Source organism: Hippoglossus stenolepis, chromosome 5 (assembly GCF_022539355.2).
Source record: "Hippoglossus stenolepis isolate QCI-W04-F060 chromosome 5, HSTE1.2, whole genome shotgun sequence".
Taxonomy (NCBI): Eukaryota; Metazoa; Chordata; class Actinopteri; order Pleuronectiformes; family Pleuronectidae; genus Hippoglossus; species Hippoglossus stenolepis.
This window is the reverse complement of record NC_061487.1, coordinates 4,927,399-4,953,001: the sequence shown is the minus strand read 5'-3', so window position 1 is coordinate 4,953,001 and position 25,603 is coordinate 4,927,399. Positions and strand designations below refer to the sequence as shown.

Below are 25,603 nucleotides of genomic sequence, written 5' to 3'. Positions count from 1 at the left end.
TAGGGTTATTTATGCCTAAAATGTTCTTAATGTCCTCATTAAATTAACATAAATTATTCATTTATAAAAAGTTTGAGCTTTCAGAAGATTAATTCATGGACACATGCAGGGTTACATGTAAATGAAGGGATTTTTTTAATCACTTCGGTTTAAATTACAGAATTATAAAAATGTGAAAATGCACATTGCAAAATCAAATAATATAATATTTGATAAGTCCCTTTAATATTGTTAATTATGTTATTTAACGTGGATATTTCTGCCTTCAAAACACCTTTAAATCGACTTCAATTCAGTGCCATAAAACAATGAAACATAAACACGTTCAAAGATAGTGACTAAACAAATGGATACAGGCAGAACAAATGATTTTATGTTTCAGTCAGGGCAGAATGAAAAAGTCACAGATGAAGGAAAGACTAACTGCTCAAACATGTCCCTCCTCTGAGATGTGCTGTAGTTACAGTTGTGTTTCTTCGTCCCTCTGTGTCGTCGAGAGGCCGTGAAGCGACGCTCCAGCGATCAGAGAGCAGCTGCTCATTCTGCTGTCCAGCTTCAGAACAAGTTCCCGAAAGAGGAGAAAACCCACAGACCAGACACAGCAGTTTTTCAGGGAGCAGACTGACTTGTCTCAAACCCACCAGCCAGAACGCAGGAGAGAAGAGAAGGAGGTTTGGTGTTGTGATGCAGGACGCTGCCCGTCAGCTCTCAGCTGCTCAGACAGGGTTTCTGCACCATTAGTAAAGACAAATTGAATGCTTTTTAAGACCTTTTTAAGACCTCAATAGTTGTAATTTAAGCATTTTCTTTGATAGAGAAGATAATTAATTTAAACCTATTAATAAGGATAACTATTATACTAGTGTTTAATAGGTAAACATTAGTTTTTTTAGCTTTTTGTTTTGTTTAATATAACTAGTTAGATTATGCTTTGAGAATAATATTAATAAAAAAAACAATAGTAATATTGTTTTAGCTATTTTTAATTAGTTTTGGTAGTTTATGCTTTTGTTTTGAAGGTTCTGAGCACCAGGTGATATTATGGTTAGGCGGGCATAGGCAGCCAGATACCGGGAGAGGTTCATGATTTCTTTACAGCAGACGCCTTTGCCTTTTGTTTGCAAAAATGGAAAAATAAATCACACAAAATGTGACGCCTGCCTGGTAATAGACCTATTCCCTGTGTAAGACTTACTCTGGCTTTTTGATTTTGAGTTTTTATTCTATTGCTTTTTCTTATCCAGTTTAATAAATTGCAATTAAAGTAAAATTGTAACACTTCCTTAAGGAGTGCTGAAAATATGATTTTTAACTATTTCTTTAGCATCTGTGCACTGCCTGCCACACACATCTTTTCCTCCTGTGTAACGGTTGTGTTTTCTCTAAAGCTACAGTGCAGTCTAAAGGAATATAAATGATACATCACTGTGTCTGACTGCTTCACACGGCTTCTTTCTTAAATTTCTAGTCGTATGTGAAGAAACGACTGCAAATTTGCTGTTAAATGGTTCACACACTACACCTGACATGGACAGACATTACTGTCAGGCATCACATTGCAGTTCCATAGCTGACCACTGAATTGAAAGACTGGGAATTGTGTGGCGCTGTGTTGTCCTGCCCACATGAATACTTAACATTCAGCATCGAAGAAATCAACACTGTTTTGGGATTAGAAACATGAATTTTAAACACATGAAAATGTAACACTTTGCAGTCAATTTATGGTAAATTTAAGACCTTAATTTCCTTGATTGTAATTTAAGACTCTTTAAGACTTTTTAAGGAGCCGCGGGAACCCTGACAGAGGGAACTCTCAGCTCTGACAACAGAACACTCATACAGCCTTTAATCAATAGGCGATTAAGGGAACTACATTTCACTTATGAGTTTCTTCTCAGCCATGATTACACAATTTACTTTAGTGTTATATCCATGCACTTATTTAAACTGTATATATGTGTCCTTGTTTAAATGAGTTTCTAATCTGCTTTGAGCATGGACAGGACACAGACTTCACATATGAAAAGTGTAACTGCTTTTGGATTATTATCAATAACAATGCAATCATAACTTTAACATAGTGCCACCACTGCTCACTCACTAAGAGTGTGTATGCATGTTTTTGTGTGTGTTTATTATGACTAATACTAGCAATCACAACTTTTTATTGAACATTTAATTAACCTTTTGTGGTTATGCATGTAAGCAATTGTATATGAATGGTAAGTATCCAAAACCTGAACATACACTAGGATGTTGCCCCTATCCCTTTTGCCTGGGGCCCTCAAAGTCTCTTGAAACAGCCCTGAAAACGGTCTGATTCAGCTCAAAGCTCCAGAAACAGTGGACAGGACAATTTACAGGTCAGCGCTAATGTGTGGTTTATCAGTTTATATTTTATAAAAGTGTGGGTAACAAGACTATACTGCAGGTAAAGACACAGAAACTGCAGATGATCATAAACTGTAGCTATTAGAAGTAATGGAACATGGAGAGCAGAGGACAGCGGCTAATCAGCCTCATCAGATACAGAGAAATGAAATGTGAAGAGCTGTGTTTTAAATCATCACATTCTGAATGAGGTCAGTGATGACACTTTTGAAACAACTGCTGTTTATCAGCTGATTTGCAGGGTGACGGCCCGGAGGAGTGAGTGCTCATGGTTAGAGGTTATTCAAGAGCACACACACACACACACACACACACACACACACACACACACACACACACACACACACACACACACACACACACACACACACACACACACACACACACACACACACACTGGCTGTGATGGTAATAAGGGTCAGCAGCATCCTTGTTTTTATGTTATGAGAAGCCTATATTACAATTATTTCTTTGAAAAGTAACTTACAGAAGGAAAAGGGAAGGAGTTGAGGACAGAAGGAAAAGAAAGAATGAAGGGCTCTGAACTCTAGTTTCTCTTGTTTTTGTACCATTTATGTACAGTATTATGACTGTGTGTCATCTAGGGGTGTTGCGATAAACTTGTGATATTTTAAAATATATATATTTCTAAAAATGTTAATAATACACTTATGATAATATCCTGTAAATAATTAAGTGCTTCAAAAATCATTTGTGTTTTTGGGATGAAGCAACTACATGGTTCAAACATAGTGCCTGTTAGTATTTTTGTAATATGTTAGGTTTAATTCATTGGCTAAAATAAAGAGATGAATCATATAATAAATAAAGTTAAATTGTAACTTCGTCCCTAAGTTTTGTGTAATGTGTCTCTCCCTAGAAATTAAAAAAACGCTTTTGAGAACTCCCCCCCCCACACACACACATTCGCAATATAGCTTGCTAAAGCTTAGTTATCTGTCTACCTATGCGCTATGACTTCAGTTGAAGCTCTGCACTGGACAGAAATGTCATATGAGGTAGAGGCTTCTCCCCTCCTAAGTTTCCTGATGGTCGTCCTGAGCTGTTTGAACCACTGGTACAGGCAGCTGGTGCTCAGACAGCCGGTGCTAACTGTGTCTGAAGAGTGCGGTGGTGCAGCAGCGCACAAACCACTGGCCCAGGCAACTGTCTCAGCCGATGGTTCAAATGGTGCGTGTATGAGATAGACAGTGAAGGGGCAGGAGAGGATAAGGCATGTCTCTGAATGGTTGATGATTCACTGGTTTATTTTAGATTTGAATATGACTGAGTTTTTCCGATTTGCACTCAGTGGTGGTGGTGGGGGCGGCCCACCTGTTTATTAGAGGGTTTATTTCACTTTTCTCAAATATAAATGTCAGGAAAAAGAGATATCCCAAATGGTTGACTCTACGTTAGCATTGGCCCTGAAAGATCCAAGAAGGTTTGAAACACTGGGCGGTGATATGAGCCATGTTCAGATTTGTATACATTTGTATATAAATGTGTTAATACCAGCATTAATGTGTTTGATCAAAGAACAGTGTGCAGTGTCACTTTAAAGATACATTCGACTGGTAGTTTTATGTCAATTATTTATAAATATTGTTTTATTATATTATCATAATCATGCAGTGAAAATCGGATGTTATGACAGCTTGACAGCCCCAGTCTGACGGAGCCTTTATAAACCGTGTGTGACACTTGATAGTCTTATTACACAGGAAGGAAAACATTTGTATCTGTTTCTTTAATGTGGATGATAAAAATGAGTCTTGCAGCAGTATGTATCTGTACACCTGCCTTCTTCACAGTGACCCCACACCAGCTTTGGGACATGGCAGGACCCAATCTAAGGTATGAACCTGTGGAACATCAGCCACACGACAGACACAAGTGGATGAGTCTGGTTCACTTCTCACCGTGGTGGTCTTGACTCGGCCTCCTGGTTGCGTGCAGGTCCAGCCCGACTGATTGACCAGGAGATCACAACCTTCATCGTCCAAACAAGGAGTCATCTCACACCACTGTCGGCTCCTGACGATACGAACTGAAGAGGAGTGGGAGAAAAGACAGTTGAGAAAATTTCACTCATCTTCTTTTTCTATTTTGATGTTTCATTTTCATTTTTACAAACCTGTCAATGTGTCCTCAGACTTTATCACAAAATATCTGATGGTTTTGTCCTCAATGTTACTGTTTTTACACTTTAATCAGACAAAAGCTGATGAATGACATAGAGAGTGAATAAGAGAGTTTGAAGAGTTTGAACAAGTAATTAGCCAGTTGTTCTCTTATGCTGTAATACCTATATCTCATATTTTTTCCCTCACATTAACAGCTTTATTCCTGTGTACACATTGTTATCCCACCTTAACATCCAATAGGGTTTGTGCATGTTAGTAAATGTATACACCTACATACAGACACATTCACAATAATTAACATGAGATAGAAAAATAAATTGACCCTGAAAAATTTAAACCTGATTCATGTTTTTCTTAACTTCTGTCTTGTAACATTTTTTTGTTGTAAAATTGCCAATTTAATATATTATTACATTTTATTTTCAAACAACAACTGAACTCTCACCGTGATATGTGTTAGTCTTTAAATTAGAATTGTATTCTAACAATTCAATTATATTTCACTTAAATATGATGTCATTTAAAATATTTTAAAATGTTCTTGTAGAAATATTTTTTTTTCCGGGAAATTAAACTTTTTAAAACTATTTAACTGTTTTCCTTTAATGTTACAGCTTATACTACTTTATTTTTTATAATGTTAATTTTCAAACTAAATTATCTTAAATAAACTTTAAAAAAATTCTTAAAACCCAACTCAGTCCAACATCAGAGGCATGATCCTGTTTACTGTACACACCTCCTCCTCATCAAAAGCTCAGCTATTTATAAATAAATAGGACATGCTCACAACTACATTTGCATATTGTGGCTCCCCAATTGGCCCACAGAGGGAGAGGAGGCGATGATGAAGAGGAGGATGAGTGTGTATAAGACGATGAAAATAAATGAAAAGAATCTGAGGATGTTCACGGATATCCCAACTTTCCGTCCCTGGTATTAGTCAAACTCCCAAAACAGTCTACACATGTCCCACCATGCAGCTCGATGACATAGAGCCCTGATGGTGCAGACCCTCCTTTACTGACAACACCTCTCTAGGATCACACCTCCAGTGTGAAACTCATGCTCTCGGTTTCTCATCGTGACCATTTGTAAATATATAACATTTGTGGATCTTCCCTTTCAAGAATTGTTCCCCAGATAATTAACATTAAAAACAGACAGCGCTGAAGAAGGGTCAAAGGTCACAGTGATCAAGCACATCTCACTGTCACTCTGGATCATTATTGTACAACACTACAAAGTAAAAAAATGCCTCAGCAGAAGAATATCAAACAAACATCTGTCAGCAATTAACAGTGTGTGCATCTAATCAAATACGGCCTCTGTACCCAGAGGGAAAAACATATGAGGGAGATCAGATGGAGATGAACCTGATTAATGAGAGGAGAGATGAGAGGGGGAAATATCAAACTGGGCTAAAAAATTAAAGACACATTTCCTGAGTAGAACATATACAGAATGTATGTCATCAGTGTGCTGGCTGCAGTGATTCTTCTGTATACACTATCCTCAAGTGAAAACTCGTTGCTCTCACTGTGCAGAATTAGCTCGAAAATACTAAACATGCATTAAGGTCTAATGCATTGTAAACCTCACAATGTATACACATTGAATAGACTGTGCATGCCATTCATTTAGTTTACTGTATAAACACTGCAGGAGGAGATACATGCCTTGGGTTTTTAAACAATCTGGTTTTTCAAGTTTGATTTAAAAGTGAAAATTAGCCTAACATAATTTGAGGTAACATTACATGATGCAATACAAGATAAACTTGCCTTTACATATAAAGCATGAAAAATATACCATGACAAAACAGGATGCAATGAAACAGTGCAACATAAGGTAATGTAATGTGACGTAGTGCATAGTAATGTAAAGCCCAATTCATGCTTCTGCATCAAAGCTAAGCCGTAGCCTACGTTTAGATGTCACCGTACCCTGATGTGCACCTCCCCAAAAATGTAACTATGCATGAAGGGGACCCAGAACACGAGAGCTGTGATTGGTCCGCTTGGTAGCATCGCATTTCTGGCAGACTCGCGACTATTTTTGAACTAAATTGAAGGAACGAACACGAGCGACAGATTTCTTTTCATTGTTGCAGTTCCTTAAGAAAAAGTAATTGCTCTTCAACATCCATCAGCTCCAACTCCAACACGATCCGCACTAGTGTTTGCGTGGTGTAATTGCAGAGCAACTCACACACACCTACGCACGATGAATGCTCTGCCCTGTGCGTAGGCTACATGTGCACCTACGGCGTAGCTTAGACGCAGAAGCATGAATTGGGCTTAACACAAGGAATCATAACATAACACAATACATCACAATGAAATGTAGCATGATTAGATGTATGATAACATTACATAACATGACATTAAACAATGCAGTGGAACATAACACAAGGTACTGCTATTAAATACTACACATAATAATACAACATACTGTGAAACGAATACATGCATACATAACAGAATTTAATTTAACCAAGGCAATGTTAAACCAAGGCTACAATGTAACACAAGGCAAGATAACATAATCAATCCATCCATCCTATATCTATACCACTTATCCTTTCAGGTTTGCTGGGAGTTTGACAGGTCACCATCTAATGTGACACAATGCAAGGTTAAATAATGCAAAGTAACATTACTTAACGTAATGTAATACAAAGTAATACAACGCAAGGTAACAAATGCAAGGTAGAGTAACGCAAAGTAATGTAACACCAGGTGAAAGTCACTTCATGCAACATCTTTAAAAACACGGCATTATCTTATCTTAAGGTACAGTAACATTAGTGACCCCAACACCATGTAGCATGACATTATGTATCACATAGTAATGTGACTTAATGTAACATGATGTGAAACAATTCAGCACAGTTATCAAATACCATAGTATTATATAAATATAATGTAATGCAATATAAAATGAAATGACATGACAACCTTATACAGTATGAATATAATGGTGAGAACAGCAGGTATCCTCTGTAGAAGTTCACCACACACTCACACACACACTCAGTCAGATAGAAGAGGATTCCCTGCTGTTAGTGTGATACTTTCCTGACCCAGTCACTGCCATCATTCCAGCATTGCCCTCATTCCCTGCACTGAATTACACTCTACGAGCTCAGCCTGGGGAAGGATGAAGAAAATTAAAGTCTGCTCGGGCCTCTGATACAGAACCAGGTAATCAGTTCTCCCTTTGGACCAGCCGACTACTAGTATGATTGTGATAGCCTTTTAGCCCCCAATTATCAAACCAATTTCCTATTGAACAACAGGAGCTCCTCTCAGCCATGACACTTAATTAAATTCTCCTACTGCCTCGCGCTTTTACCGAGATGGAGAAAAAGAAAGGCTCTGGAACAAGAAAACACTTCTGCTGCTCCTTAATTAATTCAAAGTTATTTTTAGAATTTAGTTTAGGTTAAGAGTTAAAGTTAAATGACATAAATGTTGTGCAAAAGGAATAGTAATGAGATGGATATCAGCATCATGTATGTGTGTGAAGGTCAGAAATATGTCCAGGAAATATATTAATGCTAGCTTTGCAAAATCACTCAACAACCACGATCCATCTTGTTGGACTTGATAATGTTAACTGGACCTGGAGGTCATGTTGCTAACTTAATTACTTGCTATGTAAGGGAAATGGTGGAAGATGGAACAACTGAAGTAAATGTGGAAACTCAACCTAGCAAAAGCAAACTATGGCATTAGCTGAGGCAAAGTAGGTGAAGACGGAAACTGAAACATAGGTGTAACAGAGTGGAATGCACTGCTCCGCCTCAGTGGGGAATTGAGCTTGATAAGCCCAGTCCTGGAACACACACCCTGAACAACAGGAAAGCAAAGCAGGCTGGTACAAACTTGTTTATGGTTGAACTGCCCACTGATACAGCATCTATTCTGGATCTGTCCTGTTACAGCCCCGATGGCGAGTTTTGGGACATGAGAGTGTTCTAAACCAACTGAATAAACAGGCGACCAGTGCTCTGCAGCAGTCAGTACGGGCCGAGGCAGTGTGGCTTCAGTCTGCTGACCGAGTTGAACATGTCTTCTTCTATGTCCTTGCTAAATATACAGCAGTGGTCGGCAACTATGTCAAACCAATGACAGTTCTTCTATTTCAGCATAGAAGACTGACACATACATTCATGGGTGTCTGATCTCCATCATAGCAGCAACATTCATAGCATCACTTCCTCTTTACCAATTTGTTTTCAAAGTCAAAGCACAACATGTTTTGTTGCTGCAGTGCTTTATATCAATTGAGCTGAATTACATTTATGTATTTATATATACACTACCGTTCAAAAGTTTGGGGTCACTTAGAAATGTCCTTGTTTTTCAAAGAAAAGCACTGTTTTTTTCAATGAAGATAACATTAAATTAATCAGAAATACACTCTATACATTGTTAATGTGGTAAATGACTATTCTAGGTGGAAACGTCTGGTTTTTAATGAAATATCTACATAGGTGTATAGAGGCCCATTTCCAGCAACTATCACTCCAGTGTTCTAATGGTACATTGTGTTTGCTAATCGCCTTAGAAGACTAATGGATGATTAGAAAACCCTTGAAAACCCTTGTGCAATTATGTTAGCACAGCTGAAAACTGTTTTGCTGGTGAGAGAAGCTATAAAACTGGCCTTCCTTTGAGCTAGTTGAGTATCTGGAGCATCACATTTGTGGGTTCGATTATACTCTCAAAATGGCCAGAAAAAGAGAACTTTCATGTGAAACTCGCCAGTCTATTCTTGTTGTTAGAAATGAAGGCTATTCCATGCGAGAAAGTTTCGTTTGTCGGAAGAGTGCCTGATGCCATCTGTCAAGCATGGTGGAGGTAATGTGATGGTCTGGGGCTGCTTTGGTGCTGGTAAAGTGGGAGATTTGTATAAGGTAAAAGGGATTTTAAATAAGGAAGGCTATCACTCCATTTTGCAACGCCATGCCATACCCTGTGGACAGCGCTTGATTGGAGCCAATTTCCTCCTCAACAGGACAATGACCCAAAGCACACCTCCAAATTATGCAAGAACTATTTAGGGAAGAAGCAGGCAGCTGGTATGCTGTCTGTAATGGAGTGGCCAGCGCAGTCACCAGATCTCAACCCCATTGAGCTGTTGTGGGAGCAGCTTGACCGTATGGTACGCAAGAAGTGCCCATCAAGCCAATCCAACTTGTGGGAGGTGCTTCAGGAAGCGTGGGGTGAAATTTCTACAGATTACCTCAACAAATTAACAGCTAGAATGCCAAAGGTCTGCAATGCTGTAATTGCTGCAAATGGAGCATTCTTTGACGAAAGCAAAGTTTGAAGAACAAAATTAATATTTCAAATAAAAATCATTATTTCTAACCTTGTCAATGTCTTGACTATATTTTCTATTCATTTTGCAACTCATTTGATAAATAAAGGTGTGAGTTTTCATGGAAAACACGAAATTGCCTGGGTGACCCCAAACTTTTGAACAGTAATGTATATATGCCACATCGGTGAACAATAATTAAGCAAATTCAGTTGAATATTCTTTGGAAACATTGACTATAAAATCCTCATTACAAACAAACCAGGAAGGATGAACACAAAGTTTTCTAACTTCACTCTGCACCATAGTCACACCATAGTGTTTATAAAAAAGCTCTGCACACAACGTCCAGCACACAAACAATAAAAAGTGACAGTATGTTAAGTATATAACTGACTAGGAAATATTCTGAAGTTGCCCTGTACACAGACAAATACAAACAGGCAGGTTTAGAAGGGGCACTGGACTAGTTGGAATAATGTTCTTCATGTTCTTGTCATTGTCAGGTTCGTTTTTTACGCAAACATTTCGCCACCTTTCTTCCTGTGACTCCGCAGTGCAGCACTGTACCTCCTCAAGTTCCCCCTGAGACATGATGGGGTTTTCAAAGAACTGGGTGGTGAGAAACAGCACTGCCCTGGTTATTGAGGGGACACCATGTAATCACCTGAGGCGAGGATGGAAGCCGACAGCAGCCGCACCATTTGTTGATTTATCTTTCTCCGTCATCATCCCAGTGCATCACAGGATTGAGTGGCCAAACCTGGCGCTTCCCTCCATAACAACTCCATTACCTCAGCAGTATCTCAGTGTTTTATCAGACGCCTCACAGCGAGGTTGTAAATGCGGCTGTTTCCTTAAATCATCTGGAAGACTGAACACAGTAATTCAGAGAGAAAAACAAAACACAGAGTGGATCTGATAAAAGTAGCCAACTAGGGCCTGAAACAAATCACACTGATTTAACTGAGCAGCCCAAAATCCAAGGTCACAATCACAACATCAGTTTTGATACATATGATTTGATTTTCTGGTCCAGCAGTATAATCTAATCTGATTAATGGACACAATCTCCAAAATACAGGTGTACCCCCGAGGAACAGGATGAACAGACGAGCATATATATATATATTTATTATTAAGATAATGTTTTTGGCAATAAGAGCAGTCATCATTCATGAATCCACCCAACATGGGCCAACACTATTTAAAGAGGTTGTTTTGTAATCTAGAATTTTGTTTTTATATAAGAAATATAGCATATAGTTATTCTTAACTGTCCCTAACCTGCAGGTCTTCTGACCAATAAGATCACAGGATGGATGAAGGTGTTTTCAGGTGTTAATTATAGAAAACAGTCAGAAACAGAAAAGAGGCTTTCACATTAACAAACAGTGTGTAATGGAGATGCAGTGGATTAATCTCAGGTACCAGTGAACACCTGAACACCTGCGAGTGCTGCATCACCACGCTGATTAATGAACGACCAAAACGTAGATCCGTCCGCCGCCGCTCAGCACAGTTCATTTATCCAAAAAGAGAGGAGGCCATTTTGTAATCGCTTCATTCATCAAAGACAGCGTCCAGAAGGAGGGACGCTGTTTTGTCCCCAGAGGACGAGACGAACAGAGAGGAAGGAGAGGAATGAAAAGAAATGAGGCAAAGAAAATACAGATGGAAGAAAGGAAACAAATATAAATAGTGCTACAGTCTGAACAAGAAGTGGACACAGAAACCATTAATACTCAACATGTTTTGTACGCCTCAGAGGGGAAAAGAAAATCATCTCATATGATTAACTTTTAAATCTTTCCTTCATTCATTTTTTCCCTCTCCTTTTTTTCCTAATCAGTTTTTTTTATGTTCACCTTTATTTCACTTTGTTTACTACATTTTCTCACAGAGTTACAAAGAAAGACTATGATTTAAATATAATTAATGTTATAACTCACAAATAGCCTTCATAGAATCTTAAGTATACAAAGTATAGCCGAAGTTATAATAAGTCTTTTTTTTTTACATATCTCATAATCATAAATTGTCGAAACATTTGTAAAGACAGATCCCTTGATTAAAAGATCAACCTACAAATTAGATGGTCTTAATTTAATTATAAGATCTATAATGTAATCTCTGAATTATCGGATTATGTGATAATTTTAACTGTTTTCTCATGTTACAAAGTATACATTTTGTGATCTCAAAATAAAATATCTGTAATTATGAGATCAGAATTCATGTATGGAACTGTGTTCATATAATTGTGTGGTATTGAAGTCATTATTTTAAATCATTAACAATGAATATACGAATATAATATATAATTAATAATTACATAAAGCCTGTGTTGGTGAAAAAAACCTCTTCAAATGTTCGCGCTTCAACTTCATCATACAAACTTTTTTTTCTTGAACTATTTTTCTTTTCCTCTCTTCTGATGTCAGGAATCATTCTCAACAGTTGACTCAACAGAGTCCCTGAACGCACCGCACCGCTTCCCTGCCCTTTTCAGTTCATCTCCACCTAATGAGAGATAAAAAGGTCTCATCTGTTTGTTTCCCCACACTGCCTCACAGCCTTGTGGCCTTTTTGATTCAATGCTTTCAGTCTGATAATATTAATGTCCAGAGTAAAACAGCAGCAGGTCATATCTGTTTTGTTTTACTCCGCAGCTGTGTTTGGAGCAGAAGATGTGTATAAGAAACATCTGCTAACATGCTAGTTCTTAATGGTATCCTCTGGACGATGCAGCCTCCCTGTGATGCATGCTGGGATTATCCTATCCGGAGCGGAACTTGTGCACAGGAGCAAACACTCAGTCTGTCGTTAGGTATTCCAGCTTGAAAGTGAGAGCACGACTGAGTTTGGCAGTCGGAGCTCTGCTGGTGGGTTTCAGGAAGCAGGGCCGCATTAAACAAAGCTAGCGAGCGCCTCAGATACAAACTGACATAAATACCAACATGCAGCGCTCAGAAACTCAGTAAAGGTCATTAAGATCCAGACTCAGTGTATCTGCTGCTGAAATCTTAGTTTCATTTCAACATTTCTAAACTGTGACTGTTGCTTGTCACTGACCGCACACTTACTTTTTAATATTTTTAAATAAAATAAAACTTGACTCACCAAAAAAAGAAAAGGACACACACACACATGTAGGTGACAGAAATGCATTAATAAAAATGAGTGGTATCAATTACATACATCACAACATAAAACACAAAGACACATTTTATTTATATATATTTCTACTCCACCAGAAATATAGATTTTAGGGAAATGTAATTTTAACTACAGTACTTTTAATTACAATACCACTGCTATAACTGTGATGCTTGTATTTCAGAAATTTTACCATCAAAACAACTGACTATAAAATATGAATATTAATTAAACTAGCCGACAATATTTAAAGCTGATCAATTTAGAATCATCTCCACCAACAACTTCCATTTTGCTTTAAGAATTGTAGAGCTACACTGATCAGTCAAATTATCAATTTTGACGAAAAATAATTCAGTTACATTGAAAACCGATAATGTCTTATACTCATTTTTCAAGCAAAACATTCAGAGCATTGCTGAATGTTACCTGACAAACTAAATTGTAGAAAACAATACTACCCTGGTTTCCAGATGTTGATGTGGATTTTCTAAATATTTATAGAATAACTGATTAATAGAAAAAAACCCTGCAGATTAACTGATAATGAAAACATGCTGCATGTCTTTATAATTTTTTTCAACAGTATAATATTGTAACAGTGGCCATTCAGCATAATGGGAGCTTTAACTTTTTAACCATGTTTTCTCACTAAAAACTGCACAGCTTTTATTTGTAACACAGTATTACAGTATACACTGAAAAAAACTGTAAAATTTTGGAAGAAATGTAGAAGACCATAAAGTAATTGAATAATCCTGTAAAAAAAGTTCCAGTTATATTAATTAAAACCTTTATTTTGTTGTTTTTTGAAGTTGTTTAATGTATTTTAATGGCATTTACATTTAATTTCGAAAAAAATACAAAAAGTTAAATAATCCAGGTAATTTCTGTGTATTAAGCTTTTTTATAATGTAAATAAATAATTTGACAAGTTTTTCTGTGTACAGGTCATGTGATGTGGATTGCATGACGTGGTTTTGTTAACTTTGGTCTTGTGACACTCATGTTGTCTTGTACATTTTTGTGTTCCACCCTGAAACATTCAAAAGACTTTAGAGTTTGTGTTCCAGCAGATTGTAAGAGCAAACCCAAACTGACATCATACCAACATGCAGCTCTGTAAAGGTCACACTGAGACACAGGTGAAAGCCAAAGTTTGCTCCAAATACCTTAGAAAGTACATCTTCCATCCACAATGATTGGTCACTTTAAACTCACATTCAGGCTCTCTGATGTAAGTTTCACTATATTTTAAAATACAAGTGCCAACTATCCTGCATGGCTGGAATGTTCAGGTGTCCACATGTTTTTAGTTGTACAGCGTTCCTAAACGTTTCATCATTGCACCGCAGTGGTTGACCAGAAGCTGCTGATGGAATTTAGATTGAAAATGTCAGACTCATGGAGCTGGAAGACGGATCGAAGGAAAATGTAATTTCTTTCAACCAAGAAGACAAACCAAACAGCTTTCTATAACCTAAACTATAGGTCACTTAGAGTTTAAGAAGGTTTTAGACAGTAAGGAAATATAAAACAGGATGCTGCTGTTGAGTCTCTGAGCTCAGAAAACAGGTCATAGCAATTAGCCATGTTTTCCAGCTTAGTATGCTGTAGAAAATATCATCCTAAAGCAGCAGAGAGCGTTCAAACTGCTCTGAACGCTGAAAACACAACTTGAACCTGTTCAGATCCAACCACACAACAACTTGAACCTGTTCAGATCCAACCACACAACAACTTTAACTGATCCGATTTAACAAAACAATCTTTAACCTGTATGTGGCTGTTGCTCTGCAGATAGAGTGGTTTATCTACAGAAATTCAGCGATTACCGAATTGCCAGGCTCCCCATTCCGCATGCTGAAGTGTCATTGGGCAAGATACTGACCCCCATATTGCCCATAACTGCAGTGTGGGACTGAAGTGTGACAGATAAAGTCCTGCATATAGGTGATCCTAATGGCGGCAGTGGACAATAACTGTGGACTATAGTGGCATCCGATCTTGATGGTGGATCATGATCTTGCTGGCTGCTGACCATGGACTATGATTGCAGCAGGACTGCTCGATACATAGTATTTCTCCTCGTGACACTTGGACCATTAATGACACATTAATCCACCAATTCACTGACCTTCAGTTATACTTCAAAAATGTTTGCCTAATCAATGCCAAGTAAAACCTTTATCTTGATGTTCTCCTTACATTGACATCCATTGCACTTCTGTCCGTCCTGGGAGAGGGATCTCACATGTGGCCTTCTCTGAGGTTTCTAATGCTCTTTTTTTTTCCCTGTTAAAAGGGTTTTTAAGTAGTTTTTCTCATTTGTTGAGGGTTAAGGGCAGAGGACACCATGTTAAAGTTCCTATGAGACAAATTGTGATTTGTGAATATGGGCTATACAAATAAATTTGATTGATTGATTGATTGAGAGTAGATTCATTGTATGAATTTGTGTGTCAATGGGTGTACAGCAAAAGTGGAAATGTGCTTTGAGTGGCCATCAAGACTAAAAAAGCTGTGTATAAATACAGACTATTTTTTTATGCTGACATGTTAATTTTCCGCACCTATCTTATTTATATTGGGTTTTTTGACTGTTGCATTATGTTTTAAGACCAAAACCATTCGTAAGCTAGAGAGCAAAGAGTTAGGCAAAAGCTTTTTTAATCAATAAATACAAGTTTTGTGCAATCTTACATGGAAAGCAAAAATTATAAACAGACGTATTCCTAGGGCTGTATTGAAGAACTTTTTTAAAGATTTGTCTAGGAAATACATCTTACAAGCTCCAAGTTTAGCAATACTAAGACGAAAGCTCTAAAAAATAAATCAATGCACTTTCCACCAAATTTGTATTGATGTGCCATATGTTGTTATAAAACAAGCCAGACACCAATCCATTAGTGTTCCGCTGGAGCTCAAAGCTCTCCAATAAACAAGATACAGTTTTGATACTGATTATTTAAAACAAAATCTTGGTCAAATCTCACTCAGCCCAAATCTCTCAAGTGAAGCTTTATTGAAGAGACAGCAGCAGGGTGGACTCCAGAGGATCTTGAACTCAGCGAAACAACTGTTCACAGTCTCTGAAAATCACCAGGAGTGCCTGTAAATCCCTGCAGAGTAGACCCAGTCCCTCCAGCTGTTTACATCTTCTCCAGATGGCAGAAACAGAGACAGAATAAGAAGGGGAAAGTGAGAGACAGCTGGTGATGAAATGCAATGAAACATTGGGCTGTTCCCATCTGGGCTGCGGCTTTCTGAACCTCACAGTCCAGATAAAGAGACATGGAGGAGATGTTTATTTCCTTGACAAAAATAAAGTTTGCCCTAAGCTGTGAGATGACCTTTAGCCTCGGAAAAGAATGTATGCACATTCTTTTCCGAGGTCAGTTTTGAAACAGAATATAACCCATACAGAATTAGCTATTAGTAGTTGTTGTTTGAATTTTACACATATATATCACTCCAACACTCAGAATAACTTTAAAATGTGGGAATTCTCTGGCAAGATCTGGAGTGTGTTTTGGCTGCTTATGTTTCTGACTCGCAGGAGTAAAGTGAACTGGGTACCGACTTTGGTGCATTCTGTGTTGATATGTGGGACAAAGTAACTAAATAACTTCAGTTATTTCTGCACTTCCACCTCACATCGCCCCCCAACTGACCCCTTTACTCTCCTTTTGCACCTCATAGTTTGAAAACCCCTGGTGGAGAAACAGTCCAGCTGGTCTTTGTAAACATGTCAAGAATCAGAAACTGTGGAACAAGCGCTTGTATGCTGTTAATTGTATATATATATATATATATAGCAAGTCAGGAGAGTCAGTGTGTACCGCAAACAGAGGCAGGAATAACTAGAATAACTGCGGTTGTATGCCTCCACCAACCAGTGCAGTTTCTGTGTATATATTTCTACATACTTTTGTTCCAGATTCATATAAAGGTCACTGTAACCTTTAACTTTGACAACTGAAAATAATCGCTTAATCTTTGAGTCCAAGTGACAACTGATCATATAACAATAGATATCGAATCAATAATATTGTCGTTACACACACACACACACACACACACACACACACACACACACACACACACACACACACACACACACACACACACTATTTCCTGTTTCATGTTATATGTCACTTCCTGTTTTACTATGACGCTCTCGCTTGCCTCTTTTCCTTTAGGGAACTTCACGCCTGCCCTTGTGTGCTTTACGGATTACCTTCCCTTCCCTAATAGGTTACACCTGCGTCTAGTTAACCCCGCTTCAGTTAGTATATATGATCTGCGTCTCCCCCTGTCCAGTGCCAGTTCGTCTCGTCTTGTACGTAGAGTTCCAGCGTTATATTCATGTCTAGGCTTGTCTTTGGGTTTTGACTGCATTTTGTTGTATTAGACCTAGCCTTAGCTTCACGTTTTGGATACCTCTGCCTTGTCTCTTTGCCTCTGTGTACCGAACCTGGATTGGAATAAAACGACCACTGTTTTTGGAAATCTCAGACTGTGTTCAGAGTTGTGCTTTTTGGTTCCCAGTTCCAGACTCAGCCCTTACAAATATGTCACATTCACAGTAACATGAGGTCACTGTGATCTTGACCTTTGACCTCTAGGTACCAAAATCGAATCAGTTCATCTTTGCACCCAAGTGGAATTCTGCACCAAATTTGACATTTGACATTCCCTTAAGTTGATCTTAAGATAAAATGTTTAAGAAAAACATTAACATACTTTGTGTGGCCAATCTTAATATCTCAAAATGTGACACTTGTTGTTTCTAGGAGTCTCCAACAATCAGTTATAGCCGTTAAAGGGCGTTGAGCAGCTTACCCTCGACACAGGCCGGTCTGGCTCGTGTCGTCCCGGCGATCTGCCCCTTCCTGCAGGCGCAGCGGGCCGTCTGTCGTGCGATGGTCCTCCTTGGTTGGCTGCTGTCCCTGTCCAGAGTAACAATCTCACAAGTCCCCGCCGCCAGCTGACCTGAGGGACGCAAGAAGGTAAATCATGTAAATGTAATACATTTCATGACTAGGTTTGATATGCACTCACAGACACAATATTTCAATTTACGTTTCTGTATCTGCTTACTTCACTTTTAATACCTTCGGTTTGAAAGTTAACAAATAGCGACAGCATTTCTGATTGTGCACTTGTTCGTTGTTTAAGGGTCTTGCTCATAAGCTGATGCAAGTTGAGATGCTTTGTGTGACTGTATGAAACCACTGAGTGGTCAGAAGATAAATAAAAGAATGGAGGTGTATCTCACAGGTGAACTTCTTTTAAATGCTTTGACACCAAGTCTTTGTCCCTCCTAATCTTCACTGGACGAGGGTACTATTCTGCTGATGTAGTAGGGCTGGGCAATATGACTTCAAGTCAATATCACGATTATTCCAAACTTTTACCTCAATTACGATTAATGAACGATTACTTTGCGTATGTTTGTGTGTGCGTGTCTGCTCGTCGCCGTAAGATCATAAATCCGGATCATTCTGGCAGTATCTACGTTACACCTCATGTTGTGTGAGGTATTTGAATTGCGTGCTGGCAAAATTTGGGACTTTTTTTCAATGTGTTGAAATACATGTCTTATAAACTCTAGAGTGAATCAAACAAACACAAAGTAAACTTCAAGTACGGTACCTGTCCTAACAACATCTGATTAGTGATTTTTGTTGTTTGTAAAGTGAGCGCAGGTCAGAGGGAGAGTGAGGAGGGAGGACATGGGGCAGGAAACCTGACGCAGGAACGTAGCGGAAACCTGACAGTTCGTGAATGCATGCATTGGGGAAAGACTAAACCAAATCAACCAACATTAGCAAAATTAAGTCGGTGAGAGGTTATAAATTTCAGTTTCGATACATCTCGGGTTAATTGCCCACCCCTATGATGTAGTATGATTTACTTGTGAGAAATCAGGAATCCAAGCACCAACGTAATCATCAGCCATGTGTCGACTCGTCTTATAAGACCTAAAACCCTTTGGGATCTCTCAATGATCCTTTAAACTATAAAACTGTAAAAACATTTTCAAGTAACAATTAAACCTTTCTGGGGATTTTTGTAACAATGTCAGAAAAATGAATCATCACAATCACAACATTTCTTTGTCGTGACAACGCAATAATTGTGCTACCCCCCCCTGCTCCTATTCTGTTTGGCTTGGTTGTGCTCTTTCCCTTTCAGGAAGTGGCAGCAGAGGGGAGGTTGTCAGGAAGATGAGGTTCACCTGGGTGGCTGGTCTCAAACCTATTTAACTGGCTGGCTCAATCTCCTTCACTCTCTCTCAGCTCCCACATGTGCTCCTGGGTTTTGTGTGTTATGTTCATTCAACAGGTTATATCTTCCACTCATCCACGCATTGCATTACATTACTGAATTTCACTGACTTAATAAGCATCTTGGGTTTCTTTTTGTAATTGTTAGCTTTAATAAACATTTATTTGTTTGCTTGACAACCATTGGTGTCTCCCTACTATTGTATGTCTGAACCGTGAGCCAATTTTTGACATATTGGGCCTCGTCAAAATTTTTTTCGTTTACAGTTGAATAACATCAGGTAATGAAGGAACTTTGTTAAGAATGATGTCATTCGGGCAGTTCTAAATTCTTCTCTTTGGAGAATAAATTGTAATTGTGCAAACCTTGTCGCTTTAAGTTTGTTCAAGTGTGTTTGATTTAATTAAAGATGTTAAAACCCGAATGGTTTGTTTCTGGCTGCTGTGGTGAGAGCCCCGTGGCATGGTCAACTGCCACAAAGTCATAAAACAGAAAACTGAACTAGCTAAAGTAGAACCACAGCCCTATAGACTAAATTTGATAAAAGAAGGAAAACTAGTGGGTGAGGGTTCTGTTCAAAGTAAATGTAAATTTGATGTGGCATCTAAATGGCGTTTGGTTCCTAAATTCACAGAGAAAGATCCAGACCATTTTTCTCTTTGAGAGAGTGGCAGATTCCAGATTTTGGCCGTATGAAGACGGTACTCTCCTGCTCCAGTGTGTCTTGGTGGGTAAGGCACAAGAGGCTTATGCTAAACTATCAAATCAGACAGTGACTATGAGGTAGTCAAGGCAGAAGTGTTGAGAGTATATGGGTTGGTACCTCAAGCCTACAGGCAGCGCTTTAGGAGGTTTAGGAAACAGGACACTCAGACTCATGTCGAATTTGTGCGTGATCTTGTTTGCCCAATTTAACTGCTGCTGTGCTTCTTCAGACGTTAACACATTTGGAGAATTGTGAAATTTATTGATTCTGAAACAAAAACAAAATTGTGTGCCTTACAAAATTGCCACTTTTACCAATGAAAAACGGGTTAAAACTCCTCATGAGGCTGCTGTATTGTCAGATTAATATGTCTTGACACACACCAGTTCGTGACAAATGTCACCAACAATTCCAGTGATCTTGTTGATACTGTTAATGTGAAATGTATCTTGATTCTGTACTTCCAAACACAGACAGGGATATGTCATCTGCATCAAAGGGAACAGCACTCGGCTGGATTTATTCGTACATATCGGATAGATACAAGTTTGTTAATGTACACAATGACTCCTCCATGCAAACAAAAGTTAGTCATGGAGTTCCACAGGGTTCTATGAAGGGACAAATAATTTTCACTTTATATATGGTTCCTTTGGGCAACATTATCAGAAAGCACCACGTACACTTTTATTGTTACGCAGATGACATCCTGACATACTTATCTATGAAATCAGATGAATGTAATCACTTAGTTAAATGAAGTTTAATTTCAGACTAAACTGAAGTCATCAACTGGACCCCAAGACCTTAGACCATACAGTTACTTTGGGTGGCATTACCTTGACCTCCAGCTCTACTGTGAGAAACCTTGGATTTATGTTCGACCAGGTCTTGTCATTTGACTCACATATAAAATAAGTGTCTAGCCTTCTTTCACCTGCGCAATAGTTTGAAAGTTAGAAATACCCTGATCAAAAGGATGTCTAATTACTAGTCCATGCATTAGCTACTTCAAGACTAGATTTCTGTAATTCTTTATTACCAGGATGTCCCACTAAGTCTGTGAAAAGCCTCCAGTTGAGCCAAAATACTGCAGGGCAAGTACTTACAGGAACTACAATAATATATCATTTTACTGCTGTCTTAGCTTCTCTGCATTGGCTCCCTGTAAAACTCACAATAAATTACAAAGAGATCGTCATCATATATTAAAGAGCTCATAGCACCCTATTATCCCAATAGATCACTTTAACCTTTAAATGCAGGCTTTAGTTCTTATAGTCTCTAAGAGTAGAATTATTGTTGAATAACAACATTGCTGTATAGTCCAGTACAAATATAACTGAATTGAATTAAAGAATTTATGAAGAATATGCAGTAGAGATAAGCTTCATGGTTAATAATTCAGATAAAACTGTTTAAATAGTGGAAGTTATATTTGTGGCTGTCTTTGTGAACATTTTTGTCACCAAAAAAAGACAAATTAAATCGTTAAAATCTTCACTGAATTCAGCTAAGCCAGAGACTGGTGGGGGAATACATTTTGGGTGAATCAAAGGGGACAAATTAAGCCTCTGGAGTTAGTATGTGTGTCTTTTTTGGGGGGTATTTGGTTGCTGTAGTGAGCAAAAGCCCCCCCTGCATACTAATTAACTGTCATCAATAGAGCCATGGACTGTTCCCTCTCCACAGATGACTGGGCCGACAACAACCAGGACCTCAGAGCAGAGAAAAGAGAGGGATCAGTTCTGTGAGACGGGGGTCAGCAGGGTCAGAGACATCCTCATCCACAACAACAACAGCGGGTGTTTAAAGACGAGTCTTTTCTAAGAAGCACACACTTATCCAACAGTTCAACCTCGCCTCTGATTGGGTAGTTGGTTGTTTTGGTCATAGAGTGAACCTTTTTCCAGCAGGCGAGTACCTGGAAGCAGACAAGCACCTGGAAGGGAAGTTTGTCTTGTCCAATAAGATCAGGACAAATGGAGGAAATTGATGCGGATAGAGCACGTCAAGGTGTGATATGACCGGCAAGATAAAAGTGGTGAGCTACTTCGACGTTGGAGAGTTTTGAAACAATCACACAGAGGTTTGTTGGCATATGATGTCGATACAGGCCATTCTTTTCCCAGCAAAATTCATAGTACGTGAAAAAACAGCCTTTTCTGTTCAAACATAACTAGTTTCTATTTCAATTTTAATGTCTGACACAGCTGAATCCTCTTGCCTCTCTATAACCTTTACGTAATAAGCAACACTGAGGTTATTTTGCACATTTAAAATCCCTGTCTGTGAAACCAGTTGCTTCTCTCACTGCACTGACACTGACAAGTCAGATAAAAGCCAGGAAAGAAAGTTTTACATGTACGGCATTTATTTCTATGCAGTGGTGGTAAACACACGACAGGGCCCCATCAATAACTCTGCTGTAGTCGCAGCTGAGCATGATTTGTAGGGCTGACACACTGACAGCAGGGGCTTCAGCCACACACTGACTCTCCTGCACACACCAACTCCAGAGTTCCTCAGCTACAACACAGGTACCAAGCAGACTCTCACAAAAGGCCATAAATGTGTATCTAGTGCAACTACTACACCACACAACTTGTCTTTAAAGGAGACAAAAGCCATTTTTAGACAAACTCTGGAAAATGTCTGAACACCACAGCAGGCTCAGTGTGGAGCAGCAGGACATGACGTATAAATTATGCTGCAGATACCACAGGTTTTTTTATACAGCACATCAGCCCTTATCATCAAAACTCTCGAATCTTGGTGTCTTTCCAAGTTGAAATTTTTGTCAGCTCCAAATATTTGTATTCCTTGCTCACTCAAGAATTCCATCGAGTTTTTACTAAGGGGAGGAACTAACTTAGATAATTGCGTTCTCACATACAGCCCCTATTTGTGAATGTATGAAAGCACCTATGTAGTAATTTCCAGGTCGATCATTTTAAGTTGGGTTCTTACTTGAAAACGTTAATGAGCTCTAATGTTCAGAAAACGTCACTTTCCTAATACTTTCAATTGCTGCAGCTCCTCTTTACTGTCTCTGTCTACAAAGGGTTTGTTGTATCCCCTAATTCTTTAAAGGGCCAGTGTGTAAGATTTAGGTGAAAGGGATCTATTGGCAATTGAATATAAAATAAACCTAGTTGTTTTCACTAGTGTGTTTCATCTAACTTGTAGAAATTGTTGTTTTCTTTACCCTAGAAAGGGCCATTTATATTTAAACACTTTATATACAGACTGGACAAACTAAACACCTTTTGACTAAAGTCTACCACAGGTCATGTTTAGAAGGGTATGGTGAGTTGAGGGGTATTCAGCTGCAACATGCAACTTCACTTCTAGATTCTACACACTGAACCTTTAAGAGTCATGCCCTGATGAAGCCCACTTGGCCAGTTGGCCCATTCTTTTGTTATTGGTCAACCACCTCCAACACGTGTAAATGTCAGCCTCTGCTCTCCCTCTACCTAACTTTAGCCGTTTTAAGAAATGACCTTATGGGAAATATTGGGTCAGGACTTTCTCCAGAGGTTTCTTTTCACACATGAAAATTGCAGCGGGAGATTCTCCGCTCAGGTGTGTTTACAACAAATCCCCCAGAGGATTCAGGTGAGGGGTGGTGCAGCAGGCAGGGGCAGGATGTATGATTCCACTGTGGAGTTCACACGTTTTTGTTTAAAGCACATAGATACCACCGGAGGTGATGGACAAGAAAATAAATATAAACACTTATTTTACAGCAACTTTAAGTTTCATATACAAAGCCACTTTTTTGCGCAAGCGAAGCACTTGATTTCACAAACAATTGGTTCCAAATCTACGATTAGCTGTGAAGGTAAATTCTGTTTTGTATATACCATGTGTGCCAAGTTTGAACTAAAGCTGGCAGCACAAGTCTGCAGGCAACTGCCCCCAGGGCCCTATAGAGCCGCAGGAAAATAACTGCCCATGAGCCAAATCCAACGATCTAACAAAAATATTTGGACCCAAAACAAAAAAGTAAGTGATATCAAAATTGGACATAATTTCTCATAAATCTACTGTGGGTAATATGTCCAAGGCTAAGGTGAACTCTTCTAAAATATCTATACAAATCTGGTAGTCTAACAGGAGCAACCAGCTGATGAACAACAAAAAGTACATTTCAGTCAACCATTAATAAAGTGAGTCACTGTCATTTGTTGCCAAAATAAGTAATAAATAAGCTGCTGCAGCTCTGTTGTTGAAGGGAAAATGACGCCTGCATTATCAAACAATCCTAAAATAAACCTGAATAACATAAAATGCATGCATGTAAAATAAACGTGCAGTAGAAACCTGCATCCCCACCAGATCAGTTTGGCTCCATTGAAGAAGGCAGAAAAAAACTGGCCAATGATTGAAAAGCATTAAAAGTAGCAGCTTCTCTTTAAGCTTTATATTATTTCAGTGAACCCTCACTGAGCCACAGTTTGAGTCAAATATCGCACTCTTTCTCCTCTGAGTCGTAGCCCCACTCTCTGTGAATTAATGTCAAATTTTATAGGATGATCCAGAACTTGAGTTTTAAAGTTTTCTTCAGACTCCAAGTATTTCCAGTGAGTGTCTGTACAACCATGAGTATATTACTAATTACTAATTAATGTAGCATTCTTCCTTATAACAATTTAAAACAATATATGGTGGGGGGAAATGGTTGGGGTTGGTGCCCATTATACTTCTTGATTACATTCCCAAATCATTATAGGAAGTGTAGTTCCAGAAAGAAAGAGAAATTATATTTCAATCATGAGAGGCTTATAGAGATACAAATGAAAGTTTGTAAATTAGAATGAAATAACATTTATTTTGAACAGAGGAAAAGATTTTTGGCACTTAGAACCCAGTCGGAAGAAGAATGCCATAGAAGCAGTCCTAGCAATTAAGTGCTTAGAATAAAAGGGGTCTTCCCCCGGAGCCTGGACACAAGAGGTGATGATGAGGAATGGGAGATGGGATGTCTGATTAAGAGCTCTTAATTGGATGGTTGAGAAGGGTCACTCATTGATGGTGATACTGATCTCACAGCTGAGGGAGAGAAAACCTTTGTAAACTTGCAGGTGATTGGCTCATGGCGAACGTTTCAGGTTGTGATTGGCTGAAAAGACAGAATGAGCTGGTGGAGCCTATAGCAGGAATTGTGCATGTGACTTAGAGAGCAGGCACAAGAAGCCTCGTCCTGACTGGACTTTTGCTTTTCTTCATTAGTATTGTCGAAATTGTACATTCATTTTGACGTGTTTCACTCTGTTATAACTATACCTATATCAGCATGTCATGGTTCACATATTCCTGAAACACACAATGATATTTATTGTGTGTTTGAAACCTGGGAACATCCAGTTCAAAACCAAACTATGTTTAATTGTTTGAAATGTAGTCTTGAATAATACTTTAATAGTTTAAACGCTACTATTAGCTTGCTGTAATGCACGTCTAACTGGGTGTCCCTAAAAGCCTTTTGAGAAACAGTTATTTGAAATCTTGCTGGGAAAAGAGGATTTTTTTTTATCTCAAGCTATAGAGAGAAACTTGGTCAACT

General features: G+C 38.6%; 1 protein-coding gene across 1 annotated transcript in view; it reads right to left on the bottom strand.

The window, feature by feature from the left end:
• The window catches only part of LOC118109101 (chemokine-like protein TAFA-5), a 55,410-nt gene that overhangs the window by 12,788 nt on the left and 17,019 nt on the right, over positions 1–25,603 (bottom strand). Inside the window, exons 2-3 of the mRNA XM_035155930.2 lie at positions 17,877–18,026; positions 4,317–4,444 (exon numbers count right to left, since the gene is read on the bottom strand). Coding sequence (XP_035011821.1) covers positions 4,317–4,444; positions 17,877–18,026 — 278 coding nt within the window. The remainder of the gene's footprint in view (positions 1–4,316; positions 4,445–17,876; positions 18,027–25,603) is intronic.